Consider the following 25,144-nt stretch of genomic DNA (forward strand, 5'->3'; position numbering starts at 1 on the left):
ACACATGCCACCCTAGTTGACCCTACCCCATATACTCGTATTCTTATTTTTAATTGGGGGAAGGGTAGATGAAAGAATTGTTAAGGAAAAATATAAGATTTTTGTTCATTTTGATAAAAAGTAGTTTTATCCTTTATCTTGAAAGATGTGATTTATTCTTATTTTTATAAAACTTACATTTATAAAATATCCAGTTAAGAATTTCAGCTATTTTAAAAGTAATTAGTGTTGTTTTCCTGATGAATAAGTGTCTTTAAACAATCGTCCCTGCCTTTATTTAGGCCTGAAGACATATACACCAGTACCACTAAGACTACTCAAAGACAACTGTAAATCAGTGCAGGATGTCATTGAACAACTTTTCACCTCCCAACACTAATTGATGGATCTTTGATTCATTTTCAAACCTTGATCAACTGTAGAAAAACTGTTAGTAAATACACATGATTCTATATGTGACCAGCCCTGGTTCTGTTATGCAGAACTGTTTTTAGACAAAATATGAGATATCAAACCTCATTGCTGCCGCTGTTTGCATTGAGTTACTTCCCTTGAATGGTTGTTAGTTGTGAATGAATCAGTCATACCAGCCCATCTTTTATCGTTTTGCTTCCAAATTTTAGTTTGATTTAGACTTGATTTCGTACCTTCGGTAGTGGTGTGACAAATATGATTTCCTTTGTATGGTACTGCTTGGTGTTTTTAGTTGCTTTGTTGTGACGATAATACTGAAGATATGTTGCCTCCTGCATTTTTCACAAAGTTTTGGAAGTATTTTCTGAGTTTTAATCCATCTGTTAATTTCCCTCTCACATTGGTCATCTGATTATAATCTCTAAATCATGAAAAGCAGTCGACCAATAGCCATACTGCGGTCAACTTTGAAGATGGTCTTATTGTAAGGGAGATTACTTTTGTTATTAATTTAATGGATATTAGTTTGGGATGAAATAAATTAATTTCATTAAATTAATAAATACATGTGCACTGTGACTACAAATGATCAGATTATGGAAAATTCATGTTGTTCTGATTAGCTGTTGATTAAGAACAGTCGCTCTATAGATTTTTGCTTGTTTTCATTTAAACAGATGCCTTACGTGTTGTGAATGTGTTTTGTGTCAGTCTTTGTAAAAAAGATTTTTTTTATCTTAATGCCATGTTGAAAGATAAATATATATAAATATAAAAAAAAAAAATGAAACTTGATTTGTATTCACGAAAATCAAAATGAATTGAGGAATAAAAGAGCTTTAGTTATTTTCCATTTAATAAGAGTTTTTTGGAAACTTTCAAATTTCATCAAATTCTTTTGCTATGTAAATAAATTATTATATCGTATCACCAAGAATGTATCCAAATGCAACATTGCGGTGGAACTCATTACGAAGATAAGACATGAGTATATACTGCATAATGCTGTTTAAAAGAAATAAATTACAAATGTATCGGCTAAATGAGGTTTGACATGTTTCACTGCATGTGAAAATTGATTTCAGATTTGGAACAAAATTTGATCTAATGTTGGTTGAGGTTTTAACTGTTCAAAGAAATAATATATCTTGTTCCTTTTACAGCAAGCCAAAGTAAAGTCACAGATTTATCCCAGAAGTCCGATGGTAAAGGAGGAACCGAAGCAGGAGCAAAGGTCAACGGAAAAGCAGTTATATGTATTGACGAGTGACCAGTCTTCATCGCTCCAGTTTTCATTGTAATATAACGGACAATTTGTGTTCTTCTGTAAACCAGTGGGAATGTGAAGCATTAGTATGTGTGCAGTTGTGTGCTGTTGTAAGCACTGGTGAAGTAAATGTATCTACAAGCCATATGTATATGTCTCATAGTCACTTAACTCCATTCAACCCTGAACACACATTTGAACTCTTCCAATTCAAAGGTTGGAATAGTTCATTATGGAATTTCAGGGGTGAATGAGTTAATCATCCATCATCAGCTTTTAAAGCAACTGAACTTTACTTTCTGTAGCATACATCTATTTCATGCGAGATTTTAAAATGGCAACCATCTAATCCTCATTTTGTATTATTACAAAACATAATATAAAACCAATTGTAAATTGTAACTGACTGGATTTTGTACAGGAGGGAGCACCCATCAGACCATGTTGATGATGTTAGCTGGTGCAGTTAGAGTAAGAATGTGTTAGTGTGTGTTGTGACTAGTAAGAATGTGTTAGTGTGTGTTGTGACTAGTAAGAATGTGTTAGTGTGTGTTGTGACTAGTAAGAATGTGTTAGTGTGTGTTGTGACTAGTAAGAATGTGTTAGTGTGTGTTGTGACTAGTAAGAATGTGTTAGTGTGTGTTGTGACTAGTAAGAATGTGTTAGTGTGTGTTGTGACTAGTAAGAATGTGTTAGTGTGTGTTGTGACTAGTAAGAATGTGTTAGTGTGTGTTGTGACTAGTAAGAATGTGTTAGTGTGTGTTGTGACTAGTAAGAATGTGTTAGTGTGTGTTGTGACTAAGTTAATGTAATATTACATAGTATCACTTCCCGTGACAGGGGAGGTAATCAGATTATCAAACCAACTTGCAAAGTATCATGAAATAGTCCCTGTGAATTTACTTTGACGGTTTTGTTCATGATTTTGGTAAAATATTCTTATAGCAAATACATAAACTATATACTAGTACTTATACGACTCGTTTACAAATTACCATCAAGGTGTAGTTGTTCCAAGTCTGATAGGCTACAATGAAACACCAAATTTTAATCTAGTGTGTTTTCAAAAACATTGAAATGTCAAAACTATAATTATTTATATTTTAAGTTTCAAAATTATCATGTCAAGACAAGGGAGGAACACATGAGGATTTGTTGTAAATTTTCAATTTTTCAGAAAAAAAATAAAAAATATCAAATGGTTTATAAATGTTGAGCCACGAAAGAAAATACAAGTGAATGTTTTGTGTTACATAGTAACTTGATAAATTAATTAAATATTGCAAAACTATTGACAGAATTTTATAAAGAATTACTTAATTTTATACTATTTTAACACGTTTACCCTTGACTGGTGAACTGATGTAAATGTCTTGGTGCCATATGCACCAAAAAAAATAATGTTTTTATTTGAAATGGAAATACTGACAACATTTATGATGTCAGCCAGAGTTGGTGGTGTTTTAGTTTCAATTTGATAACAAAAAAAGCATTGGAGCTGTTTTAATTTTTAGCAATCCAATGGGTTGAGCGGGTTGGACCAGAGTTTTTCGTTTATGAAGTAAGGTTTGACCTAGTAATCTGATGCTGCTTTCAGATGAGCCTTGACAAAGTCTTGCAAGGCCTGTATAAACATTTGCAGGTCCGCCAGGATGTATACCTGCAAATGTTACATTTATAAACAGACAAATTGGTTTATTCGTTTAACCGGATACGTGGAAGGGGCCTATGTTCACAGTCAGTTTAAATCTTGTTTGAAGACTGATGACTTATTTGCTCCTAAATAGTTAAAGAAGACACTGATTCAGTGATCAGATCTAGTATATGATTGTCTGTTGTTGAGGGACATGCATGTTGTGTATAGATATGCTGTATATATGTAGTGTTAAATGGTATCCTACTATTGTTTTATTGTCACACCTAGAATATAAGTGATGTATTGATTTTCGTTTGAATACTTAAGGGTCTGTTGAACAGTCCCGAGATGATGTCGTGTTTGTTGGAGCTGATGAAGTTGGTGGTAATTTGACCTATATCATTGTTTCATGTAATTGTTAGCAACACGTCACCAGTGTTGTCAAGTCATTCAGATATTTATTCATAAATGTTGTTAATATGTATTGAAATAAATATCACTGCTTTACAATGAAAGACGATGACTTGCTGGCAGCATTGTCATCAATGGTATAAATGAAATAAAAATAGAATAATGTTTATAAACTTGATTGTGACACTAGTTTGCTATTGTTTCACACTTATTGTGCATAATTAATTTTCACAGAAAAAAAACGATGGAACACTCCATTAACTTACCTTAATTTATTGTGAAGGATCTGTTGGCTGAGGCTCAGTTTATTGTGAAGGATCTGTTGGCTGAGGCTCAGTTCACTGTAAATGGTTGCTGGTGCTGAACTGATTTCAGAGGTTTTTATTAATAAAACATATGCAAAGGCTGGGAGCAGGACTTTCAAAAATGAATGATTTTGTGACATTTCTGCATCTCATCAGCATCTCATCAGCATCATATTTGATTGAATTGGTAGAAGTAATTTTAGACAGGTCTGACTTGAACGATCATGCCTAATAATATTAGGCTTGCTTGAAAATGTTATTCTAGGGATAAATTCAGTATGTCCTTTATGTCCTTTTTCTAATTTATTGACTATATAGATGATGTTTGGAGGTATAAATTAACATCATCTGGGATTAAGGACACAGACACGATGTCTGGAAGTCAGGGCAACATCGTTCCATTTTCAAGGTCATGCATATGTCAGTACTGTTTATGATTGTACATTATTTTTGTTGTTGCAGCCATATAAATAGGCTTGGCAGCCATGGATAACTAATGATATGTTACCATGTGTACATTGTCCTTAGTAACCAGTCTTTGGCCACGTTACCATGGTTACAATACTAATAAAGAGAGAAATGTTAACTTGTTGTTTGTAGTTTGTTTAGCTTCAGTTTTTAAGTTGTGTTTATACACATGTCAACCTTTTATAGAATTTAATGAAGTGACAGTGACTGTACTGTCTGATCATAAAACTATAGGCAGCTTGTGAGCTCATGTTGGGGCACATGGTCAGTCATCGACTTTGTATTTCAACATATGTTGGAGGAGGTACAATGCCAAGAATTGTTATATCTGGCATGCAACTTATTTGAGTGAAAACCTTTGAATTTGTTTAAATAAATTACCTTCACCTGTATTCAAGTTCACAGGGTTAAATGACTCAAAATAACTTCTAATAAAGCCCCAGATTCACAAGCAAATTCGTGGAATACCCCGCTTGCAGGACATTGTAAGTTGACATTATTGAGGTTAGGTTTTTAGCTCACCTGGTCCAAAGGACCATGGTGAGCTTATGCCATACCGCAGCATCCGTCGCCCGTCGTCCGTCCGTCAACTTTTCCTTTAAAACGCTACTAGTCATGAACGCCTGAGCAGAATTTGACCAAATTTGCTCAAAAGCATCCTTGGGGGAAGGGGAACAAATTTTGTATAAATGGTGGGTCGGGGGGCTGAGGGGCGGGCCCAATAGGGGAAATATAGCAAATTCTTTAAAATCCTTCTTCTTTTGTAGGAATGAAAGGATTTGTTCCATATTTGGTCTGAAGCATTCTTGGGTGAAGGGGAACCAATTTTGTATAAAACCGTAGGTCTGGCCCCCCTGGGGGCTGAGGGGCAGGGCCAAACAGGGGAAATATAACAAATTTTTTAAAATCCTTCTTCTTCTGTAGGGTCTGAAGCATCCTTGGGTGAAGGGGAACCAATTTTGTATAAACTGTGGGTCTGGCCCCCCCAGGGGCCTGAGGGGCAGGGCCCAATAGGGGAAACATAGCAAATTATTCTTTAAATCCTTCTTCTGTAGGAATGAAAGGATTTGTTCCATATTTAGTGTGGAGCATCCTTGGGTAAAGGGGAACCAATTTTGTATAAACAGTGGGTCTGGCCCCCCTGGGGGCTGAGGGGCGGGGCCCAATAGGGGAAATATAGCAATTTCTTTAAAATCCTTCTCCTTCTGTAGGAATGAAAGGATTTGTTCCATATTTGGTCTGAAGCATCCTTTGGTTTAGGGGAACCAATTTTGTTTAAACTGTGGGTCTGGCCCCCCAGGGGCCTGAGGGGCAGGGCCCAATAGGGGAAACATAGCAAATTATTCTTTAAAATCCTTCTTCTTCTGTAGGAATGAAAGGATTTGTTCCATATTTGGTCAGAAGCATCCTTGGGTGGAGGGGAACCAATTTTGTATATATCGAGGTATTGGCCCCCCAGGGGCCTGAGGGGTGGGGCCCAATAGGAGAAACATAGCAAATTATTCTTTAAATCCTTCTTCTGTAGGAATGAAAGGATTTGTTCCATATTTAGTGTGGAGCATCCTTGGGTAAAGGGGAACCAATTTTGTATAAACAGTGGGTCTGGCCCCCCTGGGGGCTGAGGGGCGGGGCCCAATAGGGGAAATATAGCAATTTCTTTAAAATACTTCTCCTTCTGTAGGAATGAAAGGATTTGTTCCATATTTGGTCTGAAGCATCCTTTGGTTTAGGGGAACCAATTTTGTTTAAACTGTGGGTCTGGCCCCCCAGGGGCCTGAGGGGCAGGGCCCAATAGGGGAAACATAGCAAATTATTCTTTAAAATCCTTCTTCTTCTGTAGGAATGAAAGGATTTGTTCCATATTTGGTCAGAAGCATCCTTGGGTGGAGGGGAACCAATTTTGTATATATCGAGGGTGTGGCCCCCCAGGGGCCTGAGGGGTGGGGCCCAATAGGAGAAACATAGCAAATTCTTTAAAATCCTTCTTCTTCTGTAGGAATGAAAGGATTTGTTCCATATTTGGTCTGAAGCATCCTTGGGTGAAGGGGAACCAATTTTGTATAAACCGTGGGTGTGGCCCCCTAGGGGCCTGAGGGGCGGGGCCCAATAGGGGAAACATAGCAAATTATTCTTTTAAAACTCTTCGTCTGTAGGAAAGAAAGGATTTGGTCCATATTTGGTGTGGAGCATCCTTGGGTAAAGGAGAACCAATTTTGTATAAATGGTGGGTGTGGCCCCCCTGGGACCTGAGGGGTGGGGCCCAATAGGGGAAATATAGGTAAAACCTTTATAATCCTTCTTCTACCATAGGGATTAAGGGATTATATCCTAATTTAGTCTGGAGCATCAATGGGCCAAGGGGACTCAATTTTGTATAAGCATGTAGTGCGTGTGGTCTCACAAGGGGCAGAAGGGCGGGGCCCAATAGGAGAAATAGAGGTAAAACCTTTAAATTCCTTCTACGACCATCGGGATTATGGGATTTTATCCATATTTGGTCTGAAGCATCCTTGGGTGAAGGGGAACCAATTTTGTATAAACCGTGGGTGTGGCCCCTGAGGGGCGGGGCCCAATAGGGGAAACATAGTAAATTATTCTTTTAAAACTCTTTGTCTGTAGGAATGAAAGGATTTGGTCCATATTTGGTGTGGAGCATCCTTGGGTAAAGGAGAACCAATTTTGTATAAATGGTGGGTGTGACCCCCCTGGGACCTGAGGGGTGGGGCAAAATAGGGGAAATATAGGTAAAACCTTTATAATCCTTCTTCTACCATAGGGATTAAGGGATTTTATCCTAATTTAGTCTGGAGCATCAATGGGCCAAGGGGACTCAATTTTGTATAAGCATGCAGTGGGTGTGGTCTCCCAAGGGGCAGAAGGGCGGGGCCCAATAGGAGAAATAGAGGTAAAACCTTTAAAATCCTTCTTCGACCATCAGGATTATGGGATTTTTTCCTTATTTAGTCTGGAGCATCCTTGGGTGAAAGGGACTCAATTTTGTATAATTGGTGGGTATGACCCCTAGGTTGCATATAGGGGTGGGGCTCTGTTTGAAGTTTGTTCTCGCTATATCTCAAATACTGGATGGATCTTTCTGAATCTTCATATGTACTTACAGCACCTACTTCAAACCAATTATTTTAAACATATTCAGGTGAGCGATACAGGCCCTCTGGGCCTCTTGTTAACATGTGCTGTTGAGACATAATGTATAGCTTGAAACTTGAAGAAAGAAAAAAGATTGATTATCCGTAACTATGCACAAATCACATCGGTTGGCAAACTTGGCATGAGTAGAATGTGCATACGGAATTTGGTTGAAACATCTGAACAATATCTACAGCAATTATCACATGAAAACAAAAGAGTGCCGGAGATGGGTGGAAAGACAGAGGAACACAAACATTGTTATCAAATTTGAAGGAATTTGGCTAATATTTACTAGAGTTATTAAGCAGAAACTGCAAAAAATGGTATTTTTTGTTAATCAAAGGACCATAACTCTGCCAAATAGAGTCCGATTAAAGTAGTTGTCAAAATTGGCTGAGCCCTTAATGTGTTGAACCCTTTTACTAAGTTTGAAGACAATCGGATAATATTTGCAAGAGTTGATGAACAGAAACGCAGCAGATAATGATGAATTTTGATATTCAAGGGGCCATAACTCCGTCAAATAAAGTCCACTGAAAGTGGTCATTGTACTTGGCCGAGCCCTTAAGGCATTTAACCCTGTGACCAAGTTTGAAGAAAATCAGTTTACATTTGTTGTAGTTATTGCGGGATTGGACAGACAGACAAACCCAAATTAATATCACCCTTTACGGTCTTTACGGTGAAAGCGGGGGATAAAAATGAAGGAGCTATCCTAGGACAGGAGTGCCGTGGCTAAATGAGGTACAGAGATTGTTCAGGCTTAATGAGGTAAAGAGATTGTTCAGGCTTAATGAGGTAAAGAGATTGTTCAAGCTCAATGAGGTAAAGAGATTGTTCAGGCTCAATGAGGTAAAGAGATTGCTCAGGATCAATGAGGTACAGAGATTGTTCAGGCTCAATGAGGTAAAGAGAGTGTTCAGGCTCAATGAGGTACAGAGATTGTTTAGGCTCAATGAGGTGAAGAGATTGTTCAGGCTCAATGAGGTAAAGAGACTGTTCAAGCTTAATGAGGTAAAGAGATCATTCAGGCTCAATGAGGTAAAGAGAGTGTTCAGGCTCAATGAGGTACAGAGATTGTTTAGGCTCAATGAGGTGAAGAGATTGTTCAGGCTTAATGAGGTAAAGAGATCGTTCAGGCTCAATGAGGTACAGAAATTGTTCAGGCTCAATGAGGTAAAGAGAGTGTTCAGGCTCAATGAGGTACAGAGATTGTTAAGGCTCAATGAGGTTGAGGTAAAGACTAGATTGTTCAAGCTTAATGAGGTAAAGAGATCATTCAGGCTCAATGAGGTACAGAGCTTGTTCAGGCTCAATGAGAGATTGTTCAACATATAGAAAGTACTTCCAAGGACACAGGTCAATGATTTTCACACAGCAAAAATTCTTTGTTACCTTATAATTACTGAGTTGCTGGGATGAAGGACTCAAAGTATGTCAAAATACAAGGATACCATACACATCAAAGGACCATAACTGATCTGCTTCCCCAATTGTAACACTCTTTCCTTGTGGTGGCGTCTCTCTAGGCACAAGTCTCGATATAACCTGATCTGTTACATCTCTCTAGGCACAAGTCTCGATATAACCTGATCTGTTACATCTCTCTAGGCACAAGTCTCGATATAACCTGATCTGTTATGTCTCTCTAGGCACAAGTCTCGATATAACCTGATCTGTTCCTCTCTCTAGGCACAAGTCTCGATATAACCTGATCTGTTACGTCTCTCTAGGCACAAGTCTCGATATAACCTGATCTGTTATGTCTCTCTAGGCACAAGTCTCGATATAACCTGATCTGTTATGTCTCTCTAGGCACAAGTCTCGATATAACCTGATCTGTTATGTCTCTCTAGGCACAAGTCTCGATATAACCTGATCTGTTATGTCTCTCTAGGCACAAGTCTCGATATAACCTGATCTGTTATGTCTCTCTAGGCACAAGTCTCGATATAACCTGATCTGTTATGTCTCTCTAGGCACAAGTCTCGATATAACCTGATCTGTTATGTCTCTCTAGGCACAAGTCTCGATATAACCTGATCTGTTATGTCTCTCTAGGCACAAGTCTCGATATAACCTGATCTGTTATGTCTCTCTAGGCACAAGTCTCGATATAACCTGATCTGTTATGTCTCTCTAGGCACAAGTCTCGATATAACCTGATCTGTTATGTCTCTCTAGGCACAAGTCTCGATATAACCTGATCTGTTATGTCTCTCTAGGCACAAGTCTCGATATAACCTGATCTGTTATGTCTCTCTAGGCACAAGTCTCGATATAACCTGATCTGTTATGTCTCTCTAGGCACAAGTCTCGATATAACCTGATCTGTTATGTCTCTCTAGGCACAAGTCTCGATATAACCTGATCTGTTATGTCTCTCTAGGCACAAGTCTCGATATAACCTGATCTGTTATGTCTCTCTAGGCACAAGTCTCGATATAACCTGATCTGTTATGTCTCTCTAGGCACAAGTCTCGATATAACCTGATCTGTTATGTCTCTCTAGGCACAAGTCTCGATATAACCTGATCTGTTATGTCTCTCTAGGCACAAGTCTCGATATAACCTGATCTGTTATGTCTCTCTAGGCACAAGTCTCGATATAACCTGATCTGTTATGTCTCTCTAGGCACAAGTCTCGATATAACCTGATCTGTTATGTCTCTCTAGGCACAAGTCTCGATATAACCTGATCTGTTATGTCTCTCTAGGCACAAGTCTCGATATAACCTGATCTGTTATGTCTCTCTAGGCACAAGTCTCGATATAACCTGATCTGTTATGTCTCTCTAGGCACAAGTCTCGATATAACCTGATCTGTTATGTCTCTCTAGGCACAAGTCTCGATATAACCTGATCTGTTACGTCTCTCTAGGCACAAGTCTCGATATAACCTGATCTGTTACGAGGACATTAAACCCTAAACATTGACATGAAGGTGCTAGGATGAGGATCTCGCTGTGTGACAGACAAAGGCAGCAAACATCCAAACCCTATTTCATGGTGGATGCATGAAATATTATAATCCATTGTTTGACATTAAAACATAATGAATTTATTAATGTTAACAAACAGCAACAATTTAATGAACAATGAACAATAACCTACAGTTATATCAATATATTAGATATTAAAAAATAAGTCTTTTATCATATCAAATCAAACATTATTATGAGTTATATATTTTACAGTAATTTATTTTAGCAAGTACTTGTAACTAGTTCAGCTGTAGATCCATGACCTTCCGCGAGACTTGTAAATAAAGTCCACTGGGCATTGTTTACAGTACATTAATATAATAAAACCAGATTTATTCCAACCCACAGGTAAATAAAATTTTACTGCGTTACATAGTATAGCAGTTAATAATTGTCTGTATGTTTCATTTCCTAATAGTTATAGGTTTCATTCAGGCATGAGGCCTGAGAGTAACGAATATTCATAGTGAAATACTCCGGCGAAAGGGGGAGAGCATAGTGATTGAATTGGTCCGTGAAAGGTAAGGAGCACAAGATTTAAGTGTGGCAGGGTGGATTAATACGTGGTTGGTTCGAATAGGACAGAAGGCATTTTAGCCTGACGCCTAAGAATACGGTTGATTTAAGTAAATTTTTGTTTGGTAAAGGTATGTTAATATCAGTATTGGATTTGTTTTCACAGATGATGAAGGATATCACAAGGTTTCCCAGAGCTTTTGTGACTTATTAAGTTTTATCTCTGGTTTTTAACCCTGGATGTCGGGGGAGATGGTTCCCTGTAATTATATAATGTAATGAATGTATCATTGTCCAGATGCCATGGAGGAGTAATAATTTGAATTTTTTGTACACAAGTGTCACAAGTGAGATATCATGCATTTTGAATAAACGTCTGCTCTATCGTGTAAGAACAGGCTACCGGCATATATGTGTTGTTTACATTGATTTGGAGGGGGGTATTGTCATGGGTGAATAGGACAGACGACACATTCCGGTCTGACTCTAGTGCTATACCTATGGTTCATAGACTCTGATGTTAAGGCAAGATCAATATTTTTTGTGTTGCTATGACTATGGTTCATTGACTTCTTTGTTGCTATGACTGGTTCAACATATTTTGGGTTTTGACTTCAGTTGAGTTTACAGGCTCCTCTGTTGCTGTTACTGATTCACTGACTTGTGTGTTACTATGACTACAGTTCAGAAAATCTTATGTTGCTATGACTGTGGTTCACTGAATTGTGTGTTACTATGACTACACTTCAGTAAATGTTACGTTGCTACGCCTGAAGATCACTGAATTGTGTTACTATGACTACAGTTCAGTAGTAACCCCTCTGTTGCTACGACTGGTTCACTGACTTGTGTGTTACTATGACTACAGTTCAGTAACGCTGTTGCTATGACTGTGGTTCACTGACTTGTGTGTTACTATGACTACAGTTCAGTAACTCCTCTGTTGCTATGACTGATTCATTGACTTGTGTGTTACTATGACTACACTTCAGTAAATGTTACGTTGCTACGCCTGAAGATCACTGAATTGTGTTACTATGACTACAGTTCAGTAACTCTGTTGCTATGACTGTGGTTCACTGACTTGTGTGTTACTATGACTACAGTTCAGTAACCCCTCTGTTGCTATGACTGTGGTTCACTGACTGGTGTGTAACGATGACTACAGTTCAGTAACTCCTCTGTTGCTATGACTGTGGTTCACTGACTGGTGTGTTACGATGACTACAGTTCAGTAACCCCTCTGTTGCTATGACTGTGGTGCACTGACTTGTGTTACTACGACTACAGTTCAGTAACTCCTCTGTTGCTATGACTGGTTCACTGACTGGTGTGTTACTATGACTACAGTTCAGCAACCCCTCTGTTGCTATGACAGGTTCACTGACTGGTGTGTAACTAATCTGTTCACTGATTATAGTGACATTGTCTGTGATGACAACCTGTTGATTGTCCTGAAGCACGACAGTGTCATCTCCTACTGTAGTGGTAACTCCCTGTTCATGATCAATTGTATGTTTTTCTGCCTTGACTAGCGAGTCAAATGTTTCTGCACATATGCCACACATGTAGATAGTATCAGTGTCTGTAGCCTGAATCACATCAACAGTCATCTCCATTGTCGTAGTCTCCTCGCTGACCTTAGGTCCTGGAGGCTTAGTGGGGCTGGTACACTGCTCCATGTGGCGCCGCAGTGACGATGACGCTGTGAATATCCTCCCACAATGTGAACATCTGTGCTTGCTAATCCCAGTGTGCATGGTCATGTGGTCTGTTAGTTTACTCCTGTATATATAAAAGAAAATCAACTACCACTATCTGAATAAAAAACACATGTAGCCAAATCTTATACCTGTAGGGGAGACCTTCATTTAAGTGAAGGGGTGACATTATATCCAATCGTAACTGCCTCAAAAAGGACACACCCTCCATTTATACAAAATCCCTATAGTTTCTACCAGATTTAAATCAAAGATATCAAGATATATTTAAGTAGGTGTGTTTAAAAAACCTCCATCCATTTTCCTATTGAGCCTTGCTCCTCTGCTCATATGGTAGCCCACCCTTCAATTTTGCAAAATTTAATTCATAAAAAGGAAATTCAAAATCCTTTTATACATACACTAGTTGCCTTTTTAAGATTTACCTCTATTTCCCACACCCTTCCATCCCTGAGGATAACCAAATAGCATACTTTTTTTCAATCCCTTGGCCCAAGAATTGTTCAAATTAGGTTGAAATCCCTCATACAAAAGGAATATTCTTATAGAAGTGTGCCTCATTTCCCTATTTTGATTCAAGGGAGTCAAAGCTGTCATTTATACAATATTGACTAACCATGCTAACGAAATGCTCCATATCAAATCAAGCCAAAATTGCTCCTGCTTTTTTGGGCAGGGATTTTAAATGAAATATTGACCAGAAGCAGGGAACTTACTATGTCATAAAAATGTTTCTTGGGGACTTATCTTTTTTTCCTACCTGAAGGAGAAACTTCGTCCGCACTGGCCGCACTTGTAGGGTTTGTCCTTTAAATGTGTCACCATGTGTCGCTTCAGTCCAATACGATGTGCAAAGGAATTACTGCACAGCATACAGGAATATGGACGGTTACCTGAAACAGGAAGTCATGAGTAGAGCAGTAAATTGGTTTACAGTATATACCCCTATAGCCAGTAACATGATGAGTAGAGCAGTAAATTGGTTAACAGTATATACTCCTATAGCCAGTAACAGGATGAGTAGAGCAGTAAATTGGTTTACAGTATATACTCCTATAGCCAGTAACAGGATGGGAAATGCAATGAAAGATGTCTGTTCACATATGAATGCTCAAATCATCTAGTGAGCTACCTAGTCTAGTTCTGTGAATTTCTCACTCATTCACGTGTTGATTCCTACAGAGAATTTAGACTATTCAATCCTGCTTAGCAATTCATGTACACATGGCTGAATTTATACAATTGTTCCACTGCAAGTGTTTTCTACACATTAATATAGAATATGACCCCCAACCCATCAGACCTTAAGTGAATACAAGTCCAACTCGCCTGATAGGTACATGTAGTCATCACATAAAGCTTCAATGTGGAAAGAAGTACTAAAGAAGTATTAAAACTATTTCGATGTTATTCAGTTGACTTGAACATCAAACATACCTCTGATAAATGATAATTATTTGAGACGTGTGAAGAATTGACAACCAACCTTTCATGAAGCCAACTTAACCTCAGTAAGATTGGAGCAAAACCAACACATCAGCAATTCAGTTTCATTTACTTTTTTTTTTTTAAATTATCCATTTGATAGAACTCGGTTCATTTTTGTTTTTTATTCCTTCAAAAAATCATAAATATTAGGACAAAATGAGGATATACCTGTATGTGTGTTGAGGTGGTCGCTCCAACTGGCCCGGTTATAAAACTGATTACCACACATTGTACATTTGTACGGTAGACGACGATCCTTCCGTTCCTTGTGAGACTCCATGTGTAACTTCATCTTGAAACGCTCCATAAACTTCCACCCACAGATTGAACATGTGTAGTTACGAACATTTGCATGTCTCTTGAGATGTGTCTGCAGATATCGACGTTCACTGAAAACTTTGTTACACATTTTACACTTGTGTTCACTGTGTCGTAAGGCGATGTGTTCCTGGAGGGAACGCCTGCTCCAGAACAGCTTGGAACACTTGTCACACAGGAATGTGTCTGGTTCCATCATAGAAATAGGGGTTAAGTTATCCAAGTCCACAGAATTACTGGTTTCTATGGCAACGTCAGGGTCAGAATCATCAGCAACCATCAAACCGGATTCTACTCCATCTTAAACAAATACATGGATGTATAAATAACAAACATGTTTGCTCTCTTTGAAAATAACACCAAAAACGGGGAAAAAAGTCTTTAACATCTTTTATTATATGACTGGTGCTAATTCCCAGCCCTGATTGTAGGAGCAACGTCATGTGACGAGTCTGTAAATATGTTACAGACCTCGTTCTATGAATAGAAAAGTGTTACAAACCTCGACCTATAAATAGAAAAGTGTTACAGACCGCTACTAAAAATAGACCTGGGTAATTTCCAAGACATTGATTAACAGCCAATTGCAATCAAATCATCTGTTCCAGACCTCGTTCTTTGAAAAGAAAAGCGTTACAGACCTCGACCTATAAATAGAAAAGTGTTGCAGACCGCTACTAAAAATAGGCCTAGGTAATTCCCCAGCCAGTCTGTAATTCTGTTACCAATCACACAGCTGAATTCAACTACAAATGAATTATCTCATCAAATTCTGAACTATGTGAATATTGATGATGTCGATTGTGCAAACAATATTTACTTGAAATTAAATATCACATGAATTGAATCTGAAATTCAATTTTTGTGTATGTTATTTTGTATTTGTTACACCTCAAGTGAATTTCTAGCTATTTGATTGGTTGGGAGAAAATTAAACAAAAATCTGTCACCCTCTGAAAATACATTGGTTTTAAGGGGCGCAGGTGATATTGCCATGAGACATTAGCAGATGGCAGTGAATATTGTCAACCCGAGAAAACCCATTGTCACCCTCGGCTTTGCCTCGGGTGACAATGGTTTTCTCGGGTTGACAATATTCACTGTCACCTGCTAATGAATGTCAAGCCAGGGATAGACCGAAACTTAAGTCCATAATTGTATAATGCATTGCACTGCCACAAATTTCTAATTACTCGAATGTCTTACTTTGTTTGAGTTGATCTTCACTAGATTCTAGAGGGGACGCAACCATGACACAGTCTGCAGGGGAGGTAACTTCAACACATTCCACTGGGGAGCTTAATGTAACACACTCCATAGGGGAAGTCACTGTAACACATTCTCTTTCCTTTTTGGCCTCCACCTGTAAATTCTGAAATGAAAGCCTACACCTCATCAGTAATCAATGGAATATTTTTCATTTATACGTTTTCCTTTTTCTCTTAAATTCTTGCTACATATCTGACATCAAGCAATGTACATTTTATGCTTTGGTGTGTGCAGAAACTTAGTAAAGCCCGGCAACATTCATAGCTTAAATAACACCGAAATGATGTTACAGTTAAAGTCGCTTTGCAATGATATATATTGTGTTTTTTCATTCATGATAAAAGAGCACAAAAGTTTGGCCAAAGATATTCCATTTAGCATGAAAATGATGAAAATAAAACAAGAGGCCTGTATCTTCTCAATAAAAGTAATTTTGCAAATATTTCAACATATTGAGGTATCTCGGCTGAAGAATGTTCCAGACTAAATAATTGAGATCACTTTATCTGTACTGAAGGAGAAATTTAAAGATTGTTCTCTGGGAACCTCTTTTGAGCCCCATCATGCTTCACTTTGGAGAGCCAGACTCTCCATTAAGCAACGTTGAGTCCTCTTGGTCCAAGGATATTTCATACTAAATTTAGTTAAGTAAGTTGTCATTTCTTTAATGGCACTCTTCGTTTTTAGGAAGAAGTTTCTTAAAGGTTTTTGCATATTTGATGCCTGTGACCTTGGAAGTAGGTTAAGGTCAATTATTTGAGGACAGTTAATACCCCCACATCACAGCATGCTACTGGCGAAATATCATCACCATATGTATCTTAGTAATTTAGAAGTCTTTCAAAGGTTATAATATATTCAACCTCTGTGACCTTCAACATAAGTCAAGGTCATCCATTTGAGAAATGTTCATAGCACTACACCCAAGGTACCTACTGGCCAAATATCATTATCTCCTGATTATTCAGAAGAAGTTATTTTTATACATTTGACCACAGTCGCTTTGAAAGTAGGTCAAGGTCATTAACTGGAGAACAACAATATAGTACTCTGTCCCATGTACAATATCTGTACTCTAGGTCCTCTGGTTATTTAGAAAAAGTTGTTCAAGGGGTTTTAACACATTTTACCCCCGTGGTCTTGAAAGAAGGCCAATGTCATTTATTTGAGCAAATGTATAGCGTTCCATGCCAAGTATCAGCACTCTGGGCCTCCTGGAAATTAAGAAGAATTTCTTTCAAGATTTTTATATACTTGACCCCTGCAACCTTGAAAGTAAGTAACGTTCATTTATTTGAGGAATTCTTATAGCACTCCGTCCCAGGTACCTACTAACCAAATATCATGGCACTAGGTCCTCAAGTTCTTAAGAAGAAGTCATTTAAAGAAAAAGTTGATGGACAACGGACGACAGATGACAAACAGACGAAGGACAGCACACCATACCATGAGCTCACAGGCACTTCATGCAAGGTGAGCTAATAAAATGATTTATCTACGGAGTAAAATTACAGTCCCTAAATTAAGTACAAACTTACTTTTGTCATACATGATACTGTAAACAAAAATGACCAGACAAGACATTTGTTATCTTTCTTTTGAGTAGGAATTTACAAATTGGAAACAGTCATTGGGATAGAGAACAGGTCCTTCTCATTTTATGGACCAGGACCTATAAAAGAGTGAAATAATTCCTAAAGGTGAAAAATTTCTCATCTTACCTCTATCATTGCGTAGGCCCGGTTCAGAGCTTTCCAGGAACCATGGACGACGATTTTCTGTTTGTCCAGCATGATGACCGTGACACCGGTCACCTTGGCCACTTCTGTGTAATCAGTTTCACTCAAATCAGGACAGAACTTGACAAGTCCAGATACCAAACCAAGGACCTAGGTTAAGCAAAGCTATGACCTTAGTATGACATTGAAACTAATTAGTAGTATACTTGCTGGACAAAAGGAAATGTTACCAGTCAACATAACCAGAGAGTTCTCAGACCTCTCTATCTATAGCGGATGTATATATTTTCATATTGTAACTTAACTTTTTTCTGTTTTTACATTCTAGACTAAAATACTTCTTCTTTCAGAGTGATGTGTATCTTATCTTTGAAATGACATTGTGATATGTATGTATGTGAACCATAGGAAATATATTGTTATGTTAATTGTTTCAATATAAAATATATATCTCTTATATCACATGAAAGGTATTGTAATATCTGCCAGTATTGCAAGAATAGCACTATACTAAGTTTATCTCAGAAGAATATTTATTCAGACCTGTCCTTTTTGCAGTTATTATCTGAACACAAGTCTGTTCCTACTTACTGGATCATCAGTGACTTCCTTGTCGATGTCTTCCTTCGAGAAATGAGACTTAATACTAACATGTTTGTCAGACAGCTGAGCCAGCTTTGCACTTTCTTCACCAAGTTGATTTGGCACACTAGGTGCTGCCTTTAAATGACCTATTGTCGTGACCCCACTGGTCATGTTACTATGAGCGGTTGTATTGACAGTTTGACCACTGGTCAAGTTACTATGAATGGTTGTATTGACAGTTTGACCACTGGTCATGTTACTATGAGCGGTTGTATTGACAGTTTGACCACTGGTCAAGTTACTATGAACGGTTGTGTTGACAGTTTGACCACTGGTGACCAACTCTTTACTGTAATTTACTAACTTAGCAGTGTTGCCCCTCACCACCATGTCCGATTGCCCGATGGACAAGAGTGAAGTGCTGGATTTGATGTCCATAGAAGTGGCTTTCTGATTTTCTCTCTGAGAATTTGAAGAACATAAAGTTTGTTGGTTGGAAGCTTTGAAACAGTCATCTTGGAGAAGTAGATCTGTGATATCGTTATCATGTTCTACGGTAACATATGTCTCATTCTCGGCTGTGACAATGTTAGTCAATTCTTGGTTCTTACCAACAGGACCAAGGGTAGATGATGGCTGGATTGGACCAAGGGTAGATGATGGCTGGATTTGTCCTAACTCTTTTACAGTAACTTCTGAAGCTTGAATTTCATCTGCAGCTAAACAATGCTCTATAACCTGTTCTAAAAGTAGGTCAGATTTGCCCTCGGCTATGATGGATTCTTGTTCTGCATGACAAACCTCTTCCATGTTTTCTGTTCCTTGTGCGAGATTCTTGGTTTCAGAAATATTACCCTTACTCTGTTGGTCAAGTTGAAATTCAGATACAGAATTTGTGTCCCCAAGTTTTTGAATTGTAATGGATTCCTTTATGTTAAGGTTATCTTGAAAATCTTGCAACCTGTCTACTTGAGGAGGACCTTTTAGCAGGGATACTAGATTTGTCTCCACTTGGTGTACAGAAATAGAATCACTGTCCCCTGTATAGGTACTAACATGTGTCTGCATGTGCCGTGACAGTTCAACTTTAAGTGTGAAATCCTGCTGACATTTTGCACACTTGTAGATTTGTTTCTTTATATGAGTGACCTGGTGTCTCCTTAGCCCGCCCAAGGTTTCGAAGAGATTTCCACAGGTATCACAGGTAATCAGCTTACCTGTACAAAACAAAAATATGTAGTCAAAGGTGTTGCTAAAACTACACTCATATCTGGCCTAGATCATGTTTGCAGATAACACCTACATTTTGACTATATTTTAAGGTTTTTATCTACAAAATATCATTCTATTGGAAACAAGAGGCCCATTGGGTTTCATTGATAGCTCACTTATTTTTCCTACTTAATTATCATTAATTTTTCTCCATTGTGACTTTGACATGGGGTCAAGGTCATTAAATTCAATACAATTGATAGCTCTCCATCCCAGAAATCTATAGGACAAATATTAGGACTCTACACAGGGAATATTTTTTTTTTCCCAATCAAGAGCCTTTTTATTGAAAATAGAGGGAAATGTCTTTGTACTTTAAATGAGCATGTTAGATGGTAAATAAGTATTGTAAGTTTCTCTTTAGTTTACTAAAATCACAACAAGAGAATATACCTCAATATTTAAACAAAAAGACTTTGTTAAAATATTGATAATGATAATACAGTCATGTCAGCATTTTGCATTTTCTTTGTTTGTTGTTAAACTTTTCAGGGAAATTTTATGAAAGAGGGGAAATCATTCCCTTAATTATAGCAGGTAAGTTACCCATTTACCATCATACAATCAACTTGGATAATAGCCTGCTACACCTCATGATTGTGTAGAAATCATTATAATAATTCAAATACACATAACTTGTACTTTGAAAGTGGATCATTTTTTTTTTATCTAAACAAACCGGATAGCCTGTTAAAAGAGTATGATTTGAGGTAAAAATTTGGTTGGTCAGGAAAGAAAAAACATTTATTTCTGGCCTAATAACATTCCACCTCTATATATATGATTACCGGTACTATATGTATCTTACTTTGTCTGTCTTTTGTGTCCTGATCTGTCCCTTTCTCTTCTCTCTGTGTAGACTGTGGACTTACAGTGGTGTCGGATCTGACAATCGTTGAACCTATTATAGCGTCTGTGTTGACATTTGACCTTGACCTCGTGTGCATACGTTGGGGTGGGAACACCTTGTGTCGAGTCTGTGGCGGCTTTGTGCTCATCTTGTCAGTTTACATTCCTGTATAACAAGACACCAAATGGGTTGCATAACATTCATAACAAAATTTCATTCAAGGACAATTCTTCTAACAATATTTGATCACCTTAACTTAGCTGCAGTGATTTCTGCTGCTATAACAATGTACTAGCCACTTTCTACCAACTTGGGAGAATTCTCAGTCTTAGAATCTGGAATGTAAGACACCATAGATAAACGGTCTATGTGATATATAGATTTCAAATTATTTCCAATCCTTTTATTGACCAGATATTTACCAAGAAATCATAATTGCATATTTAGTGCTTGTGAATATGTTATTCAGAAAATGTTTGTAATAATGTAGGAAGAAAATTGATTTTATAGACCACCATTAAGTGCTCCATCACTACAATACTTGTCACTGAATCATGGGTCTGTGAAGTTGGAACACTAGAGAATTTGCTCATTCATGATTCAGTAGAGCATCAAACAGGTAAACAGAGGTTCAGGGTTCAATCTCTAGTAGATGTATTGAAAACATAACTAGAACTGTAAACCAAATGCTAACTAAAACCCCCCTTCAAAATAAACCAGAACTGTAAGCCAAAGGCTAACCAAGGCAAAGTATTGAAATTAAAGCAATCAATAGTCCCCCACCAGTAATGGTTTCCTTATTTACTGAGCTGCACACGTATTTTAGGATATAGGTTTCAGTGACAAAGTTCATGTACTCCCCCAGCCAAAGCATATTTGCATATAATCAAATTTGGTTAGTCCAGAAAAATTAATAAAAGATAGCTATAGGCCCCAACAAACTTTCTCAAAGGTTGAGGTCAAAGACAAAAACACAGGTCACAGTGACCTACTTTTTGTATTCAACATTCCCTCATCCCATGATGTACATGCATATCAAATCTTGTTACTCCACTTTTGCCATTTTGGCTTGAATGTTGAATGTTCGCCCAGGTAAAGAAGGCAATGGGTTCTGCCCCAGGCCGGGACATATACAAAAGTCCTTAAAATGGTAGTTGTTATTCCCTGCTTAATGTTCAGCATTAAGGGGAATGGCAACAATTGGTTCACTCGTTGTCAATATAATGTGACCGGGTGGAATACTGTGCTTGGCGCCTTTGGCATGGCATTTCAGTGAGATAGCACTATAAAGTCAGCATCAGATCCGCATTTTCACAAGGAGGCAAGCACACCAATATACCCTGTCTCCTGCATACACACACGCAAGCACGCATACATTACACACATGGAGGCACGACCTTCAATAACCTTAGCTGTTAATAGGACGTTAAACAAAATTTAACCAAACTAAACCAAATCTTATTACTCCAGGTGAAATAGCATAGAAGATATGCTTAGACAAACTGTTTCAAAAGGTTGAGGTTAAAGGTCGAAGCATAGGTCGCAGTAACATACTTCTTGTAATTTGCACTTCACCATCCCAGGAAGATATTTACATCCCAAATCTGGCTACTCCAGGTGAAATAGCATAGAAGATATGCTGAGACAAACTGTTTCAAACGGTTTAGGTTAAAGGTCGAAGCATAGGTCGCAGTAACATACTTCTTGTAATTTGCACTTCACCATCCCAAGAAGATATTTGCATCCCAAATCTGGTTACTCTAGCTTACAGGTAAATAGTAAAGAAGATATGCCACAGACAAAACCTTTCAAAGGTTAAGGTCAAATTATAGGATGCAGTAACCTTCTTTAGTACTCTACAATCCGACATCCCAAGATGAACTTGCATACCAAATCAGGTTGGACCAGGTGAAAGAGTATAGAAATTATGCCCAGGACAACATTTTTCAAAGGCTGAGGTGAAAGGTCAAACAATAGGCCACAGTGACCTACTTTTTGACTTGATACCCCACAATCCCATAATGTACTTGCAAACTATAATTGTCCCCATACAGATTTTTGGCTAACTTTCGTAAAATGGAGCATATAACTCCCACATAACCTGCCAGATCAAAATTTAATCGCAGGTGCACATCAACTTCAGAGAGTGTGGATTACATCAGTGAAGTTAAATGAAATTCAGCTGTAGGAGGAGTTGTGCAGACAAAATTGCTTTCAGTGTATATCAATGAACATATTACATACGTTTTTCTGGACAGAAGTAATATGAAAAGGGGTATAACTCTTAGAAAATTTGTCCAAATTTGACAACATACGGAAGGGCACAACATCAGACATCCTCTGTACTCCAGGGGTTACGCTTTCTGCACCCCAGAATATGTCATAGCAAAATTGAAGACTCAGTGTTCACCACCTTGTGGCCGACACAATAAAATATTTGAGCACAGAGGGGTGCAGAGAGCGAAGTGAACGTAACTCCTGGAATATTGAGGCCGAACATCACATAAAAGGCAAGTTATCAAGTATGAGATACTACAGGACAGCTTTAAAAGATACACTTGACACAATATATTCTGGATGAGAAATTATACAATAAGGGGCATAACTCTAAGAAATTTTGTCCAAATTTAATGAAGAGCGCAAGTGCACAACTTTATATACCATAGGAAAGAAGTATATGCAATGCTAAATTTGAGAGAAATCCCTTCAGGAATATACTTGACACAATGGGCAGATTGGTCGAGTGGCGGCGGCCGGGGGTTGAACCCTGAAGTCGCCGTACGCATGGAATATTCAGAGAAAGGGTTTTTCTCCTGCCCACACAACTCCAACAACCCAGGTGGAATATAAAATGGTCTGGGGTGGGTGATGCGGTATCTGTGCTGTAGCATTCAAGTGAGGTGGCACTATAAATGATACCGTTGGAAGCACGGTCCTACTACAAACAGAACACAATACATCTCCAGCACATACACATAGGGAGATATTAGCCAGGTGGCATAGGACTAGTAGTTAGCGCCTGATAAGGCAGCTCCGGCGAATTCCTCAATATTGTATTGAATAATATATATATATATGCTAATTGTATTGACTATATAGAATTGTATATCTATGTACTGTAAAGGGCTTTAGAATGGCTTATGTTAGCTAGATACAGCGCTATATCAAATGTTGTATATTTATTTATTTATTAATATTCTGGATGGTCAGACATGACGATTCCAATATAACCACCTAATTTCCTTGAAGGACCTCTTCTAGCTAGGTTGATATCAATTATGTACAGTAGGGACCCAGAAAATATTTACAAAAATACTCGGCTATATTTTCAAAAGGTTGCTTTGATCCAGGGCTCGAAAATTATGGACACGTTTATTTGTCTGGAGGAGTATGACATCCTGGTAAAAAAGTAGCCACATCCTACAGACTAAGCTACGGAGAATTTTTCTACGTCATTTAGTAGAGCATAAGACTAGTAAACAGTAGGTCCCCCATGGGTTCAAATCCTAGAACTGCAGCAGCAATGTTAAAATAATTACCTCCGCTATCTACATAGATCTACAGCATAGATTTTGATGCAATCAAAAGAAAAATATTAAAAGTTTTCAGGTGGGACGCCGACGTGTTGACCGAGAGTACAGCATTAGGCCTCATTGAAAATACTGATCAGATCATAACTGCAATTTTAAAGAGGAATACATTGAAAGTTGTTTCCTTGTTGTCAGACAGGATATTGCTGACTTTAACTTAAGTGAAAATATCCGAGGGTTTCCGAATGATAAGATATTACCCGCAATATTCATCCAATTTCGTGTATTTTAGGGTATTATACAAAACAGAATTAACCCAATTAAAGTTGTTCGATTTTAGATCATTGTCGATGATTTCCAAAGAGTTCATCAGCCTCTGAGATTCAGTAAGGAGGTGGGGAAATAGTGAAGGAGAAACCGCGAAGAGGAAGGCCTGCTGTAGTTGAATTATGAATAGGGGATTTCAGTATTTACCAGACTATGCAGTATATCTCTGAGGAAACTTGACAGGGGTGGAAGTTTCTTTGCGGCTCCTTATTTTTTTTCTTATTTCACAAAGTGACCGTCGGTGACTTGCGTGCATGCGAGCTGGATCGCCTCAATGTCGAAGCGAGTAAGATCACAACGCGGTCTGTCGCGCGTTTGATAAACAACGACATCAACGCCCTCTCTGTTTCTCTCTTTAGTGGTATCCATGTGGGGACTTACTAATGATAGGACTACAAAACCATGACCGTTGTAATGAATCATGTAACAGTTATGTCTGGTAACACACTCCACAAGGACTTAATTCCTGTCCAGGAAGATGATGATGATTGATGATGATGATGATGATGGTGATGATGATGATGATGATATGATGATGATGATGATGATGACGACGACGACGACGATGAAGATGAAGATGATGAAGATGAAGATGATGATGATGATGATGATGATAATGCTAAATGATGATGATGATGATGATGATGATGATGATGATGTGTCATTTAACACGTTAACGTGAGAAACTGTAAATCGAAAAAAATTATAGAAAAATATTAATGTTTCTGATATTAATGTTTCTGATTTTCTGGTTACTGGAATATCATATTTTACTCAATAAAACAAAAGATGCATTTAGCTAGGGGGGGAAATATCATCTGCCTACCTCTTAACCATTGCTCATAAACTCAATTGAAATAAAATGAAATAGGTGAGACCTAGTCAGCGGGCACA

General features: G+C 38.0%; 2 protein-coding genes across 9 annotated transcripts in view; one reads left to right on the plus strand and one right to left on the minus strand.

Moving 5' to 3' along the window:
* LOC110457801 (chromodomain-helicase-DNA-binding protein 5-like) overlaps positions 1 to 4,619 on the plus strand; it is a 42,413-nt gene extending 37,794 nt beyond the window's left edge. For 4 of the 6 annotated variants that reach the window (XM_021509215.1, XM_021509219.1, XM_021509216.1 and 1 more), the window contains one exon: positions 1,578 to 1,661. Coding sequence is in view for 2 of the 6 variants with exons in the window: in XM_021509218.1 (XP_021364893.1) it covers positions 1,578 to 1,684 (107 nt within the window). In the remaining 4 variants the exon portion in view is untranslated. Of the gene's footprint in view, positions 1 to 1,577 lie in introns of all 6 variants that reach the window. The other 2 variants (XM_021509218.1, XM_021509221.1) reach the window with 1 other exon arrangement.
* A 6,108-nt stretch (positions 4,620 to 10,727) lies between these two features.
* Positions 10,728 to 24,745, minus strand: LOC110457808. Of its 3 annotated transcripts, XM_021509234.1 has the most exons (9): positions 24,398 to 24,745; positions 20,352 to 20,558; positions 18,559 to 19,488; positions 18,278 to 18,474; positions 17,669 to 17,836; positions 15,885 to 16,050; positions 14,529 to 14,978; positions 13,633 to 13,765; positions 10,728 to 12,936 (listed from the first exon to the last, which is right to left on the minus strand). In XM_021509234.1, exons 2-9 carry the CDS (start codon positions 20,539 to 20,541, stop codon positions 12,339 to 12,341), a joined length of 2,832 nt encoding a protein of 943 aa, XP_021364909.1. In that variant the 5' UTR covers positions 20,542 to 20,558; positions 24,398 to 24,745; the 3' UTR covers positions 10,728 to 12,338. The 3 variants fall into 3 exon arrangements, with proteins under 3 accessions (XP_021364909.1, XP_021364907.1, XP_021364908.1); XM_021509232.1 differs by having other exon boundaries at positions 18,278 to 19,488; XM_021509233.1 differs by lacking the exon at positions 24,398 to 24,745 and adding an exon at positions 23,933 to 24,057 and having other exon boundaries at positions 18,278 to 19,488.
* Between the last annotated feature and the right edge of the window lie 399 nt (positions 24,746 to 25,144).

Source organism: Mizuhopecten yessoensis, unplaced genomic scaffold, assembly GCF_002113885.1.
Source record: "Mizuhopecten yessoensis strain PY_sf001 unplaced genomic scaffold, ASM211388v2 scaffold9311, whole genome shotgun sequence".
NCBI classification, from domain to species: Eukaryota; Metazoa; Mollusca; class Bivalvia; order Pectinida; family Pectinidae; genus Mizuhopecten; species Mizuhopecten yessoensis.